Source organism: Haemorhous mexicanus, chromosome 5 (assembly GCF_027477595.1).
Source record: "Haemorhous mexicanus isolate bHaeMex1 chromosome 5, bHaeMex1.pri, whole genome shotgun sequence".
Lineage (NCBI taxonomy): Eukaryota > Metazoa > Chordata > Aves > Passeriformes > Fringillidae > Haemorhous > Haemorhous mexicanus.
The window spans coordinates 63,520,758-63,538,209 of record NC_082345.1 but is presented as its reverse complement, the minus strand read 5'-3'; the positions used below and the strand labels follow the sequence as shown (position 1 = coordinate 63,538,209).

General features: G+C 37.6%; 1 protein-coding gene across 2 annotated transcripts in view; it reads right to left on the bottom strand.

Annotated features, from left to right (window-relative positions):
- Positions 1-17,452, bottom strand: part of RELN (reelin) — a 282,225-nt gene that overhangs the window by 131,252 nt on the left and 133,521 nt on the right. For both annotated transcript variants that reach the window (XM_059847390.1, XM_059847391.1), the window contains exons 8-9: positions 15,541-15,592; positions 733-829 (exon numbers count right to left, since the gene is read on the bottom strand). In XM_059847390.1, coding sequence (XP_059703373.1) covers positions 733-829; positions 15,541-15,592 — 149 coding nt within the window. The remainder of the gene's footprint in view (positions 1-732; positions 830-15,540; positions 15,593-17,452) is intronic.

Below are 17,452 nucleotides of genomic sequence, written 5' to 3'. Positions count from 1 at the left end.
CACTGACACTGAGGTAATGCAGAAAGGCACACTGAGATGCTATGAATATATTACATATAAATAACAGCTTTTTCTTGCCCAGTTGCATAATTATGTTTTTATGCTGTTGCACAAAATGCCATTCTACTATAACTTAATAAAATATGCTCTCAGAAAAATCCATCTTTGCCACTGGCTCTCTTTAAAGGTGTGGATCCTGTGATGAAAAGATTTAAATTTTCCATTCATAATCCTTTGCATTTTCATGTATGCCAGTTGGTTTAAAAGCAAGGCACTATTTGTCATAATCTTGTTGTTACAAGAGTGTTAAGAGCCAAGTGTTCATATCAAACTACAAAATGTTTTTATTGAACATTTTCATCTACCAAAGTAGAAACTTGAAATGTTATAAAATATGGCCCTTACTGACATTAGAAATGGTGCTAAAATGCAAAAGTCATCAAAGTTTTTTCAGTGCCTGTTTTTTCAGGCACTTGATCCTGCTGGTTATTGGAGCTGCATTTTAAGTGTGAAGTGATTCTCTTCCTCACTTCCCACATACTCAATGGATGAATTTGTGATTTACCAAAACTGGTGGCAGTTCTGCAATTAGCCAGGAATTTCACCCCTCATCTTTTGTATGAACAAGAAGAACTGAAAAGTTAACAAATAAAACAAGTTTTGAAAGAGCCAGGTTTAAACATCGCCTGCTCAGCTGGAAAACATGAAAATTATTAAAGAGCTGTAACAAACCTAATTTTCTCCAGCTGAGTCCAATCTGCAGAACTGTTCTTGCTGTAGGACACTGTGATGCTGGGATCTGAGTAACTGAAGCGACACGAGCCCGATCCTGGGAAAGCAATAAAAGGAGAAGTGTTACGACACAATGAAGCAGAAATGATTCTCCAATAACCACAGTTGCTGACTGCGCCTTTGTCACCTTATCACTTCTCCCCATTTTAAAGTGCTTTGATTGATGATGAAATTTCCTGTGATCTGTTGCTGAAAGTAAACACAAAATAATGCATGCTTTATGAGTCAGAAATAAAGTAGAAATGATAAATCACAGCAGTGCCATGTAATCTCTGCAAATTTCCCAGGGGAAGGCAAGTAAATTACTTAACACCCCCAAGTGCAGGAAAAAACCCACCATCTAATGTTTAAACAAAACCCTCTTATTAGAGACTAATCCATACAGCAGAATTCAAAGGGAAAATAGTAAAAGACTGTTTTTCATATAACTGTATAAATAAGAAACTCTAGAAATAAAATACAGTGAGGGGAAAATATATACAGAATTACTTCAGCCAAGAGCAAATGTGATTTAGGAATTTAAAAGAACAAAGATATTACAAAATTAGTTATTTTAAGGTTGCCTGAAGGAAATTAAATTAAGAAATCATCCAATATACTCCCTAGATCCTATAATTAATAACAAACACTTGATGCTGATCTGGGAATCTCAGAACACTTTACAAAAATGAACTAATTAAGCCTTATGGCACCCCTGCAAGGTAGGGTAATATATTTACTTTTGATTTATAAAAGGGTGCCTTCTGGGTGTTGTCACAAAAGATGAGCTTAACAATTAATACACGGGGCAGTCAAAATAAGATGAAAACAAGATTGAGAAATTCCTCCCAGAAAATATGATAAACAACCTGAGCTGTAATTAAACACACTAAAAATACTATTTTTTCTCAGACACCAGATAATTTATCCATCTCAGAAAATTTGATGCTCAGTGAAACAGACACATCCTAGCCTTTGCTCCAAAGATACAATGTCATAAGCACCTGAGACTGAAAGCAGCAGACATCATGTACTTGCCACGTTTAGGAGAAGCAGCTCTCAATTCAACAGCATCTCTGATGGCATCAGGATACTACTGAGTGAGTACCACAACTTTGCTCACACTGCAAGTATGTATTATATGTGCCACAAGTAGTATGTTATGTTAATGTGTGTCTCAGATTCATTTAATCACACTGAAAGTCATGTAAATACATATTTTAATATATGTATAAATGTATATACACACTGCTGACAGTAAAGTAGGATCATTTTCCAACCCGGAGTGCTTATTTTTGTAAAAGAAATAAATGGCCTGATTAAAAAGGTGTTAACCACTTGTACAAGAGAACAACTTACACATTTTAATGGGAACATATGTCATTAAGCACAAAGCTTGCAGCCCCAACTCCCCTGAGGCAGTTCGCATTCACAGCTCTCAGCCCTACAGAACTGCTTTTCTACTCTGAGACACACATCGCATACCTCTGCAGGGGGAAAAACACTCCAAAACAGGGGATGAAGTCTAAAACTTTCTCCGAAACATCAACCAGATTCCTGGAAATTATCCACAAAGTTGTTTTCCTGTATCTTTCACTACTGTTAAATTGCAAATAGAGTAACAGATACTTCCGAGCCACTACAGCTGCATGTGGCATGTTCAGCTGGTCTGACACGTATTCCTGCTGTAAAGAGGCACAGAATAATTAATATTGCAAAGGCAGCAGGACTTTGAATTACCAGCCATGTATCCAAAATGACTACAAAGCAACTGTCTGGTTGTATTTTACTGACAAGGCATTTTATTTCTATCATATTAAAACCAAGTGATGTCAGGAAAAGCCTTTGCGTTTCATATTTGCCCATCTGCTGGGATGGTCTACTTTACTGAGCAACATCTGCTGTCACTTCCTTCTTCTGTGGAATTTAGGAGTTCCAACCCTTAATCACATTTGTTCATTTTATTTTAGAGGAATCCAGTTCAAAAATCAGGGAACTACAGCCAGTTTGATGTCTTTGGCCAGTCAGAGGCTGTGAGGTAAAACAGCAACATACTGAGTTTTATGTCAGCAGAAATTAAAAGAACATAAGCAGTAAAAATAACCAGTAATAGAGACATTATAACATGTGCCATTCCAGTTAGTGTTCCAATCAAATTTTGGTACAGTGCTCTTAACAAAGTGAAGTTGAAATGTGCTGCTTAAAAAGGGAAAAAGGCCAGATTTGCTGCACAATCAACAAGAAAAATGTTGTCTGCTAGATCTGAACACCCTCAACCATGCAATGAGGACCAAAGCTGTTGCTTAAAAGAAATGGGGCCACTCAGAAATGGCTTTGCAATGTAGGTGTGGTATTTCACTCTTGATACTGGAAAAAGAGCAGTGGAGACAATAAGAAAAGGAGAGAAAAATGCTGGGTTTTATTATTATTTTAACCATCAGGGTGGATTGTATAAGAATAAAGATAGTTTGGGAAAGTCCTCAAGCAGCAATTACTGGCTGTGATGACAAATGTGTTTTTATCAGTGTTTAAACCCTCTTTTTTGCATGTTCTTGACTCAAAATATAAAGACATTAAGATTATTTTTCATGTACCTATCTAATTCTGCAAAACTCAAACTGACACAAAAGATTTAAAAGTATTGATCTGGTATTTGAATCTTTTACAAAACTAATACACATCCTAGTTTACATTAGGAATTTCTCCCCAAGAAAAGGGAGGAGGGTGAACATGCAATTGCACTGCAGGACAGGGTTTACTGAGATGGTTTTGGAAGTCACTGCCTTTCAATATAATTTTCAATGTTACTATTAATTAGTACTACAGCTGTTTGTCCATACCACTGTTGTTTCAGTAATCCTAAACTAGGATTATTTAAAATAGAAATCTGCTTTTTGGATGCTTGCCTCTACCTCGACTACCAAAGCTATATTCTGACTTTTTGAATAAAAATATGATCAGAACTCAAGTAATAACATCAGAGGAACTGGGGCCAATTCAGCTCAGGAGGGAGGTGTCCTTCCCACAGCTCCCAGAGAGGGTAATAAACAGTTTGTCAGCTCCGAGCAGAGAAGCAGGAGCAGGATATCACGCCATAAATATTCACACCTTCCTGTCCTCTGAAGGAAAACTTGTACATAAAACCTTTTGAATGAGATTAGATTTGGTTTGCTTTCAATCAGGAAAGCCTGGGATTTGAATTAGCCCTGAAAATGAGTAGCAAAACCTGCATGGTGATTACTGTAAACAAGACTGTGTTAGTAAGCTAATGTATTGGAGAAAAAATGCTCTTTATTCCTTAAGATGAGTATGTCATAGCAAGATTGATGCCTTGGTGAGGTTATTGCTAGATAAATCTGGCTAAGAGTTAGTATTATACTTTCAATATGAAGGGCTTGCATGTGTAATTACCTATTGGGAATGAGGGGCACCCCAAACCATCCTCCAATAAAGAATAGCCAATTTTTTTCTTTACACATATACAAGGCAAGATTGTCCTTTTGTTTCAGGAACAAAGTATTTTCTTCCTTTGGAGTTATTTTACTCCTTTTGATAAGACTTTAATCTGATGTTCACAGACTTCCAAAACTTTCAGAGAAAATCTAGAGTAGAGACAATCTTCATGGATTTAATTTTAAATGATACATTTGAAGCTCAGACAGCAATTTTGTCTGTTATCAAAAATGATGAGCAGCTTCCGTTACAAAACCCAGCCATTTCCACATACTGAATATTCTAAAACACTAATTTATTTGGCTGGTGCTTTACATGTTTGGATTTTTTCCCAAGCCAAATTTCAATAAAACAAAATTTTCTTAAAGTTGAGTCCAGGCACTGATGCTAATGGAAGAGGGTTTTGACTGGCAGAGTATGGGATTGCTAAACATGTCCTGATAACTGCTTTAATAATTCTGCTTAATTAAAAAGGAAAGAATAGAAAAATTAAACAGAAGTATGTTTCTCAATGGTTTTGCTGCTTGTTTCACAGGACAGGTAACCCATAGCCAGGACCTGACAAGCACTGGCCACTCTCAACATATCCAACTGAAACAGTCATGAGTTTTTTGTCTTTTTTAATTTTAGGTCTTCTTAAGGTGATTTTGGCCATTTAAAGAGCTGGTTAATATTTTAGCTACCTTTTTTTTTTAAATGTCATATATGTAGCAGTCCTGAGAGTGTAGTATTTCAGGAGAGAGGTTATGAAGACACCACATATCAGCTGTTTGTATCCAGATATTCAGTTATTTGTATCCAGGCTGACAATGGCAGGCAAAATTAATTCTCACTACGGCTTTGCCTCCAACTGTGTCAGATTTACAGAAACCCAAGTCATACAGCTGTTGGTCTCTAAGATCTCTTAACAACATTGATCAGAGCTGGTGTTTTGCTTAGATAAAACTGGGTGCCATCTGCAAGGGAAGCAATATTTTGCTCCTTACAGAGTGTGATGTCCTCTGCCTCTTGACAACTCCTTGATAGCTCCTGTGAGTGCTTCCATGGATAAGCAGATGAGATATCTAATGCTGGCTTTAGGGAGAATCAGTCTAATGGGCACTGCACAAGAAATATTCATTAAAAAATTGTGCAGAAGGGTTCAAATTGTGTCCTGAATGCAGTCTGAAAATCAAAAGGGCACTGGGAAGAATCCCTTATATCCAATGCTACAAGATTACATTGATTAATTTTTTTAATGGGATGAGTAATGATTAGTGTTTGGTAAGGATTATAATTGAATGATATCACTTGAATTAAGCCAAACTGGATAATATAAATGACTAGTGGTCAAATCTGGCTGGCCTGCTAATAGTTTTTTCCAAAGTAATGAACCATTCAGTTAGGTATAATGAATGGTCCATGGGTTCTGATACTTTTTAGGTGTATGCTTATATTAGCTCTTGATCAAGAAGAAGATGGTTTAAATCATTTTAAAATACAGAATACTTAGTTCTGATGTACGAGATGCACTGATACAAAAATATGTTATGCACTGTTCATTCCATTCTGTTTCTGAACATTTTCTCAAGAGAAGGTCACAAGAGTATTTTTATATTTCTTTGAAGTCACAACTTTGAATTTAGTTACGAATGTGATTTTTAACTATGACATTTTAGATCCTTAGACTTTTTCAACAGCTTTTTCATACTTGTAGAGTGAATTCAGAATACAAAGAGGTATTTTGAGTGTAAAAAAGTATTCAAATTAAAAACTGTTAGAACTGCATTGTATTTTGTAATCATCATCTATCTGTTCAGGGAAACAAATATTTTTATTGCTGGTTGCTTTTCTTTCCCTTGTGGGAAAAGGATTTTGACTGTCTGTACTCTTGTATGTGTTCTGGTAAACAATCTGAAACAAATATCTGGCACTAGGAAAAAAAATGCCAATGGTGTTTGCCTTTCATAAAAATCAGATCTACTTTAGCATTAGTGAGAATTATGAATTTTGTAATATAAAGTCTCAGCTATTTATTTTCTGCAGGTTTCTGAGAGCAGCTAATTTTTGTTCCACTAGCAGATTTAGGCTGTTGTTCAATTTCAGAAATGCTGGGTAGTTATTTACATCTAAATAAAACTAAAGGGTTGACGAGCAGGCTAAAAGCCACCTCTGTAAAATTGTAAAAGATGAGAAGAATAATTAGTAAATGTACTTGATAAAATCAATCAGAATAACTTCCTAAATGAAGTCCTAAAAGGTAATCTGAGGCTAAACCCTAGGAGGATGGGGCTCTGAGCAGGCTGTCCTTGCCCAGTGTGAGATCCTGGTTGGAGCATGGAGCAGGTGATCACCCACGGGTCCCTTCCCATCCACCTCCTGCCAGGATTCCCAATAACAGCAAATGTACTTTTCATGAATTAATGCAGCTAATTTCCTGTAGATGAGAAGTCTGAGGAAATACTTATCTGGTTCAACTTCCTCTTAGTCTATTTATATTCAGAGATCTGATGTGCTTCCTGCACTCACACAAATTTGTTCTCTTTTAATGAACAAACTCAGATCACAATTCATGTTGCTTTTTTGTGCTGAGAACATTAAGGGGAGAAAAATAAGCCAAACAGAAAGCTGTATTTCCCTCATGCCAGTGTCCAATTTATTCTGATGCAAAGCTATTTATAGTGTCTCTTTCTGAGATACAGCCAGCAGGTATGTGCTTGGGTAATAAGCCTGTTGCCAAAGAAATAATTACATGATGCTAAATTTAACCATGCTTTGGAGTGCACCAACTTCGTGTAACAAAACACCTTGCTGAAGGCAAAGTGAGCAAACTTGCTCAGACCTGGCTGAAATGGACACCCAGAGACTGTAGCAACTAAAACAAAAGCATCATTAATGCTCCCAAAATACTTGCAGTTGCTCTTGGATGTCTGTAGTAACCCCTGTGATAAGGAAGCATTTTCTACTGGGGTACCCACATTCTGCCCTTCAACATTATTGGCATTAAACAGTTAATGTCACACTATGTGGAGGTTTCCTAAGTGAGAGGGTGACCTCTCAATGAAGCTGGACAAAATGTAAATGATGCCATGTGAAAGCAGCTCAGCAGCACACTAACTCGTATGAGTAAATAGAAGGAGATGCTTTGTGGAACTTTGTGTTTAGCAGGCAGCTGTGAAGGTGTGTAATCAAGAAAATGAGCACCATAAGATGCTGGTAAAGGTATTAAAATACTGCAGGAAAATACATGAAGTTTTATTTAGATCCCTGCAGCCAGACCAGTCTAGAGGCAGTAGAAAACACACATTGGTCCCAAAAGCTGCTGTGTAAAAGGAGCTACCTTGAATATAGAGATATGAAAGTCCTTTCCTTGGCCGCTTTAGTGAAATTCTCTGGCACCAAGAAAACCTGGGATACAATTTTTCTCAAGTCAATTCTGTGCTGAGGTGTCTCTCTTTTCTAAAAACCAGTAAAACTGATTGCCTGCCTTTAAATGCCTTTAAATGCCTGCCTTTACCTATGCAGGTAGATAATTATTAGCTTGGTAAAAACTGGTTTTTGCAATTCCTGATGGGCTTTTCTATTTTTATCTGCTTTTACTTTTCAGTCCCTCCCCCACTGGAGGAACAGCCAGGACTGTTTTGCTGTGCTGGGGGCTTCTCAGCTCCCCCCACCCCAGGAACTACAGATGCTTTGTTGTTTAATTCAAAAATGGACCTTTTTAATCATACAAAAGTGTTATCTGTGTACAATGATATGAGCAGGATTAAGATGAGTCTGTCTGTAATCCAGCATTTATTATTTGCAGTGACCAATTCCATAATGGCCCACGTTTGACTGCAAGGTGGTGGCACAGCCACCTGCCCTGGATCTGAATCCTGAGGCTCTTTATCTTTCCTGCTTTTCTCCACGTAGTAAATCTTTAACGCTCACATTTTAATTCCCAACAGTGGCTGAGAAACCCTGGTACAGAAGTAATAAAGACAATATTTCATTGTAACCTTGGGCTAGCCAAAACAACACAAATCATTTTGCCCCAAGGCCATTAAAATGTCTTTCAAATACAGCATCAACTTTAAACCCTGGTTTCAATCTAGATATTTCCTAGGCAGCCCCTCTTGTAAAACTTAGTGAAATAAATAAACACCACCTAAAATTTCCACATGCTATGTGAAGAGTACTTGATGATATTACTTACCTGTCTTATTTTTTCACATCAGATGTAATGTATAACCCAGGCATCAACACAAACAGCTTTTCCACCAGAAAAGGGAAATTAGTAGGTTTCATGTCAGACAATAGCAAATGGTAATTTGGGTAGCCAAGCAAAAAACCAAGCAACCAAGCAACCAACCAAAAAAAGAACCACACTGTTTTATTGGGAGAGAATGGAAAATGGAGGAAGAAGAAGAAATGCAGAATGGTGAATGACATCAATTTTGGTATTGAGTTATGTTATATTAAATTCTCAAGCTTTTCCCAAATGTATAGGAAAGAAATTAGGACAAAACAACCTGAGGGTTCAAATATTTTTAATGCTGTGCTCTTGTTGCTTAGGAGGGACAGAATCTAACTCTAGTTACAATGAATATGTGGCCACCAGAACTGCCCCTCCCTGCTGGTACCACTATGCACACAGCTGGGTGGATGTGCCATGCCTGCATGGGAAGCCTGGAAGGCACTGGAGAAAACATTTGTGTGACTGAGGGAGATCATCCATGCAGGTGACTAAAGAAGGGGAGGTGGCTCAACATACCCAAAACATTTGGGACCACAGCTTCCTCTATGAGGTTTTTTGGTGTTCAGCTAACAAGAGTGATGAATTTACACAATCAAGTGCTCCTCCATGCTAAATTCAGAAGGGATTTATTTTTCACTGTGGTATTTCTCTAGAGATGTGTGAGTAAATTTTCCTAGCAAATCTGAAGGAAATCTCTATCCAGTTATGCTGAGGCTGTCCCATAAAATGCTATTGCAGCATTTGTCAGTCATCCAATAGCTTCTGCTAATTATAAAAATGATTAAACAAAAACGGAAATGAAGAGAAAATGATCAGCAGTGGTTCCTTTCAGCCAAAGCTGAGACCTACATAGCAAAACATGTTTGGAAATGTTCTATTGAGTGGTCTGAATTCAAGCAGAGGATAAACAGCATAAAAACACTGCTGTCAATATAACAGCTGCCACCAGATCTGAATTAAAACATGATAAGAACATAAATGATAAATGTCTCCAGACTACTACATGGGGCCAAATGTAATCATCATTGTTCTCATGGCTGAGCCAAAGTGGAATTGGGCTATTTCTGGTGGGAAGCAGAAGGGATCATCATTCCATGTACATCTCTGTAGAGTCCTCCAGACTCTGCTCTAGGGGACAGTCCTAGCAGTGAGAAGCTGCTGTTTGCTCCACAGAAATACATGGAGCTCAGTGAATCAGCTGCACTATTTATTTTTGTAAGATAATTTTTTGTTCATCATGATCTTCTATTTGCTGAGGTTAGTAGAGAAGTAAATGCAAGTTCTGAAGCACAGAATCCTATCAGGTAAGGACTAATCCAAAGGGCACATTCAACAATTCTAATGATGATGCTGATGATATAATAATAATAATAGTATAATAATAATCTGTTGATTGAGCACACATCAAGGTAAAATAGTGTTTCCATTATCTACATAATAAAATAAATTTTATAGTTTAATTCTGCAAGACTACACTGGTAACAAAGGCAAATTGCTGCTACAAATGATAAGTGGAATAAATAAGCCTGAAAAAAAATTGCATTTTACCTTGTAAAGATGATGAACACTATCCATGCTTTGTCTTCAACAACCATCACCAAGACCATTAGACCATGGATTTTTCTGAGTAAAACAGCTTTCACATAGATCCTAGTGACCTTGGTAATTCAGGGAAAGAAATAAAGTCTGCTGCTAATGATTCACTAACCTGATGCCTTGACATGACATGAAAATCCTTTTGGAATCATTATGTCAAAGATCTGCATCCAAATCAGTGACCCTTTCTCATAAACTAATTAAAAGCAATCAATAGCAGATTTTTTATAGTTTTCTGGATTACAGTCACAGAGGACTGTGAAATCAGCAGCATTAAAACCAGACTATAAATAAACTAAGCCACATAGAAATGTGCATTGCACATTCACCTCACCACTTAAAAAACATGACAGTATAAATGTAAAGGCACCACAGGCAATACAATTACTCTGTAGTTAAGTACAACTGATGGTTTTAAAAGCTCAGGAAATTTGAAGTGAAGACAGGGGTGATTACTCAACCAGAAAATAAAGTTGCAAGAGCAGAAAGTGTGTTGAACAAGATTGGAGAAATTATTACTTCTGTTACTGGTTTAAGTGATTATACTGTAATATTGCCAATGAAATATTTATGTATGTAAAAGCAGAGAGTTTGGCATTTTATTTCCTTTGGAGGAAGATAGAAAATGGGGAAAAAGAGGGTACTATAGATTGAAGATCACCCCTAGCAACATCTCTGCACCCTGAATTACCAAAAAGTCCTGAATAGTTGAAGACTAATAGTACTACTTCTAAATAATATGTTAACCATATTAAAACCAATAGACATACACATTTACTCTTACTATAGGGTTCCATTAGAAAGATATTAAGGGACATTGATAAATTGCTGGCATGTATTGTCAGTGATTGTAATAGATTAATTAAATACATGTGGAACGCTCTATGGAATACTTGTCAAATGCTTAATCAACAATTAACTTGGTCAAATAATTTGTAACAATGGAAGGGGCAATAGATGGCAGAGAAGTGACTGGATGATGTTAAAGAAGCTAACAACAAACTGCAACTCTTGGTCAGCCCTGAAATAGTTGGGTGGCTGATCATTGTCAGTCCCTTCCAACTGAAATGGTCCTACTCTATTCTAACCCACAAGCAGAGGGAGAAAAGGGCCATTCTTAATCTACAAGTAAGGTCCAAATGTTTGTGGTTCCAGACCAGTGAGCAAATCACAACATAAGTGACCCATCTTCTGGATAATATCTACTGGGATTTTCCTGAGAGGACAAACAGTTCATCTGGCAAAATCACAAAGCACTCTCACAGATTAAAGCCTGATACTAAAACCTCACTGAAAACTGTTTTTACTGGAGGTTGATGTGCTAGATTTGATTCATGTCAAGTCTTTTCTTTAGCAATAGCTAAGGCATTAAGCATATGATCCATGCAGTGAAGATGCCTAAAGAATTTCCAGTGCCAAGGCCTGGCAGCCTTCAGACACTGAAGATCACCTGTGCCCATGCATCTCCAAGTCTTTCATGTTAACAGCAAACAACGCTCTCAGAGAGCAGCCCCTTCCTTGCCAGCTCTGTGGTAGTCTCAGGCTCCACCAAAAGTGTAGGGACAGGTTTTATTATTTTATTTCTTGCAGGAAAAGTGTTTTGCATCATATTGAGATTCTTGTAAGAGGTTCCATTTGTCAAGGTTAGTGTATACACCAATATTACACATGTGAAGTGACCATAACTCAGGTCACTCATAACCAATTAGGGAAAGATGGTTTATGATTACAAACAGCTTTTAAATACTGCAGGTCATGTATTTGCCATACAAAGGTAGTTTTGAAGGGGACTGAAAATAAGGATTAATGGTTGACTCAAAGTAAATCCTGATAGATTAGGGAACCTAACTTTTGCAAAAAATTTGTTGTAATAATATTTTGGACGCGAGAGGCCAAGTCCAAGCTTATCTCCAAATAAAGCAAAAATCTTTTGAACCTGTGTCTATTTCTTTGTTTGCAAGACTAATGGCTTGATCCTCAAGAAAGAGCTGAACTGCCAAATGTTTGTTATATTTGAAGGTGTATTCCTTCTCAGAAGATAAAAAAACCCTTCCCCCCAGAAACCAATTTTGGTTTAATGTAAAATAATAGGAGGGTTGGATTTTTTTTAGAAAACTAGGGGGGAAGAAGAGTTGCTAATTTGCTGTAGCAATGACAGAGGATCTTTGTGACAATGGCATGAAAGTTGAAGGGAAAGCAATTTTAAAGTAGGACTGTGCTTTACAAACATTATGTTTTTATCCAGTCTCTGATACTGACAAAGTCATCTTGTTTTCAGAGGAATGTGAAGGAATTTTCATAGCGAGCTGAAAAGTGGGAGGTTTCCCTACCAAGTTATTCTCATTTTCAAATACTGTTAAACATCCAGAAATGATCTTGTTATACTAAGACATCAGGGGAGAGCCAAGGAACAAAGTTTTTCAAGGCATTATTTTCCAATAACGATTTTCACATTGTTTCACACATGGCTCCAAGGAGCACCTGCCCTGCAGGCCAGGCTGAGTGTTGATGCTCATCACAGCATCTGCAGCTGCAGCAGAGGCCCTGCAGAGGAGGGAAGGATGGGAATCACCTGCCAGTGCTGGACTGCCCATGCAGAGCCCACACTACCTCCAGAGCACCTGCTGAGGAGAGCACCCAAGGAACAAGCTTAAGCACAACAACCTGCACACCTCACACCTTGCCATTGCTTCCTGAAAGCCTTTCCCCTTCTTCCCATGGGATTTGGTGTTGCTTTCTGCCTGTATTTAGCTCAGTTGCTCATCTCTCAGTACAAAGAGTCACCTTCCACCAGAGTGGTCCATGTGAATGACAGAGCACGTTCAACCCTGGGGAAGCCCAGGGATGCAGCTGAGGGGAAAAGACTCAGATTTGGAGACAGAGAATATTTCAGCTAATGAATCAGACTAATGTTGTGTGGCAGCTGAGTCCAGAGGCTTTTGTGCCATATCCTGCAATTCCCAAGCTGTTGAATCAGATGTTCTGGCCTGAGATAGCCCAAAGGCATTGCTTTAAATATCTCAATTAACAGTCCCACTGAGCATTAAGGAAACTGTCAGTGTTGGGTCTTGGAGAAATGCAGTGATAGGTGATTAAGACAGTTGCAGTAATCATAATTTTCTGCACACTTGGGCACAGAGCTCATGAGTGTAAATATCACCCCAGCCCTGGACCAGCTCTGAGTGGATGCTGCATGACTGACAAGTTCCTCTCATTCTGAAAGGATACTGCACATTAATGCTGTCCTGTGTGCTGAAAATGCCTTACCAATTACCTTTTCATCCTAATTAAGCCTTTGTCTTAAGTGCACCTTTCCAACTGCCTTGGCCTTTAAAGAGCAAAACTACCAAATATATGATACATGAAGGAAATCACACAGAATATCAACTAATGAAAAATTCACTAGTCTGTTACCCTCCCCGACCACAGAGTTTAAAAGGATCTGGAATTCATGGTGAAACCAGAATTTAGCTTCAGAATTTTTAGCTTAATTTCCTAGTTCTGTACTGCCTATATAACTGCAAATACAAAATTCCATCTGATAATTAGTGGCAAGAGAAATTAAAATGTGCACTCTTTAATAAGGCCAAAGCTATGTGACAAATTTAACATAAAGATACCCCCAAAAGACTACAGCTTAAGCTATTCCATGGCTGACAGAAAGTGGTAAACATTCTTTAAAATAAAAAGCAATTCCCTTGGATCAATCCCTAAATAGGGTTATGATTAAATCAGACATTTGGGAATAAGCTGGAAACTGGATTCTAAAGCCAAGAATTGCTGAGCTCAGCAGCAGTCCCCTGGCTCATGCTGGCTTCTATCAGTTACAAAACCAATCTGCATTGTATTTCAAACCCATCACAGGCACATGGGGAAACATGATACATTTTCAACTGGAGGCTGACATCTGGTTTACTTGGATGTGCATCCACCCCTCTCTGCTCCATCATACTGAGCATTTTACTGGTTGCTACTGGTATGGGTTCAAGCATTCTTAAAATATAATCATGAAAATCGTGTCATACAGAGTATTTCCTGCTCAGCCTCTTCTTACCCCTTTTTTATTTGACCTTTCCCATCTGATAGGCACAAATGCTCCTGGTGAAATATCAAGTCTCATTTTGAAAGTTCTGGGAGCCTGCACTGTTCTGCAGTTCACCTGCAGCAGACACCAGGCACTGGGCTGTGTCAGCAAACACACAGCTACCAGCCCACTCACCTTACCCTGCTGTTAACCACCTTGGGTCTCTGCAAGAATAATCCAAAATAGATCTTTTGCAATTTTCATGAAAAGTGAGATTCTTTCATCATTGCAAACTTGCAGCTTTATAGAAGTCACATCTCGTGCTTCTGTCAGTGAGCAACACATCCTTGTGGATCAAGTGAGCTGCTGCCCTTCCACTGTCTGAATAAAACTGCAGGGCAGCAACAGGCTGGTTTTCATCTCAGGTACCCAATATTTATGCATGGATTCAGTTGAAGATTGGAGACATTTTTTTCTGGCTTTTTAAAACCAGTAATTCAAAATAAAGGATAGATACCAGTCCTTAGATATATTAGCACTGCAATCAGAAGCAGGTACTGATGACTTCCAATACCCAAATGAACAACTTCAGGTAAAAAACAAATTTAAATGATGTATTTCTGAGCCTTCTAGGATTTTGATTTCCAATCCATTAAAAAACCCAAGCTGTTTTCCAAGCTACATGATTGTTCTTATTTTCAACTGAGATTTCCAGAGTTTAATCACACATCTCCTGAGATAGGTTTGGAGAATTACTTTTTTAAAAATAGGATTATGATTTGAAAACACATATCCAGGAGTCTACAGAGAGAGCAGGCTACATTTCCTGTTTGCTTTTTTACTGAACCATTTATATCACTGGAACATTTTTCCTTCACATTTTCAACACTGAGAAATGAGTTAACAAATTAGGTGTGTTCCAAATTTGCCCTCAGCCACAACCTCTAGCATAATTTATAGCCACAAATGCACAGTGAAATGTGCAATAACTCACAGTATTCTATACAGCATACAACCATGCTGCTGATAATATGGACCTAATAGCATTTAGTCTTTATCTGCCCTACCTACTCTCTTTGTGAAATGTGTTAAAAACAGCACTACCTTGCTGTAACTTGGAATATATTGGGGATTAAATAACAAAACCCCTCTTTGTTTTTTTTTTAGAAACAATAATCACACTTCAGTGAAAGAGCAAGAAATTATAATGCTAAACATCAGGCTGTAAAACAGGAAAAAAACCCATAACTCAGACATGGCTTATCAGAGTGTCCACTGCAGCTTTCCATTTCCAAAATTTAAACCAGTAGCTCCATGTCAGGAGATGAATAAATACACTGCAGTTTTTAGAAGATTTTTTATTCCCTTGTGTTGAGTCTAACATCAACCACAAAGGTAACCCTGAACTTTAGGGCCATTTTCCTTTACAGAAAGGACTTTTTGGACTTTCTTGAGTGAAAGGGTAATCTAAACTTACCAAGGGAAAATTGAAGGACAGATGCAGTCGTTGTGTTAAGGCCAGTGGTGGTCTATGGGAAGAGAAGCAAATGTTTTTGTTAGATGAGAAAACAACACATTCATCTCTTGTTTTTCTTTAAAGCATGGAAAATCTCTAGACACCCACATCTCCAGGGCATAGGACTGTTAATCACCAGCCCTTTCAGATTGAGTGATAGTGGACATTTTTTAAATGTCATTTTTGTTATTGAAAGCTCATCATATGTCAGAGCCAGAATCCTTTTCACCATAATAATTTCTACCAAAAAAAAAAAAAAATCACATTTATGTTCAGCAGTGTCACTTGACCACTCTTTAGAAGACTGAAAAAGTCTCTGTGGTTTATAGTCAGCTTAGTATAAATCTGTACATATGGAACAGTTCTCCCTTTTCCCAGCACAGAACAAGGACTAAAAATGATCATAAATAAATAATAAAATTAACATTTGTTAACCCTAAAATAATGAATTATTAAGAGGAAGCAATGGAACTTAAATCTTCCACACCAAAGGAAACAAAAAACCCTTGGTGATACTATGTGGTATGTACAGTGTTGTAGCAGAATCTACCCACTGCTGCCATCCATCCATATAATATTTACCCAGAGAAATGGAGAAAAAAGAAAGAGAAACACCAGCAGCTCACCCTGTACTCAGCAAACCACCCTCCTTTAAGGCCTCTCTTTCTCCCTTCTTGCAATGCCTCCATATTTCAGTAGCTCAAATTAGAATGGTTCTCCTGAAAATGCTATAAAATAAAAAGCTCTAGTGTGTTGTGAAGGACACCTAATTGTTTTCAATTTATTTTGAAAGTTGAATTTAACAATACTGCTACTTGACAAGCAAGGCATCCAAGAACAAAAGGGACTGGACTTCTTCCAGTGCCAGCTCAACCTCGTTGAGCTATTCATTAAATGATACCTTTGAAAATGGATGGAGATCTGCATGAGTTGGTGTGAGGTTTGGGGTGATTTGTTTCTTTTCTACATACATATTACATACAGAAAATAATTTCTTATAAATATTAAGCAATGGTATGTTCACCGAAATGCATTGAAGATTAGCTGATAAAAAACTACATGTTCTAAGAGATAATTTTAATTTTTAAGCAAGAATGGGAAAGCTGTATTTACATGCATTTACTTTAAAAATAAAGTCACATTCCCATTTAAGTCATTCTGCCAGGATCGATTCAGTATTAGGTTTCACACTTACCCTGCCAAATAATAAATTACTTTCTGAGTTAAGAGCACCTATTATATTAGTTTTCATTCAATTAATTATGTTGTGCAAGTTATAGTTTGAAAACAAAACCTTTATTGAGATTGAGTAGCTCATATCACCAAGAAATTAAACATATGAGTTATCACAGAAGAGGCATTCATGTAGGTTTAGGTTGTGCTGTGAATCATTTCAGCAATGCTTTGGGAAAAAGCACTCGACTTACTAAAATTTTTGCAAAATTCTGCATAGGACTGCTTAGTTCAGACACTGCAGAAAGCATGGTAGGGAGCCTTTAGTACATATTTTCCCTGGCTTGCAACATCTCTAATGCTATACACCCTTCCAGGATTTTGCCAGCAGTAAATTCTCACCCACAGACAGAGACAGTTGGTATTAAAAGCCCTCTGCCTGCAGTAACAGGTGGCTGTTGGAAATCAGGAGGAAAGAAGGAGGTCAAGGTAGCAAATCAACAGCTGTTAGAGCTGTTGATGCAAAACATTTTGCAAATTCAACTCTTCTTGACTAAGTTTTTTAAAGCAGTAATTCATGTACCAGGAGCCATTAGCAGGAACAGAGATTTCACGATCCATTTCAAGCAGAGTCAGAATAGGATTGATAAAAATTGTGGAGAAATGAACCAGGTATTAAAATTTGTGACAGAAAGAGGTA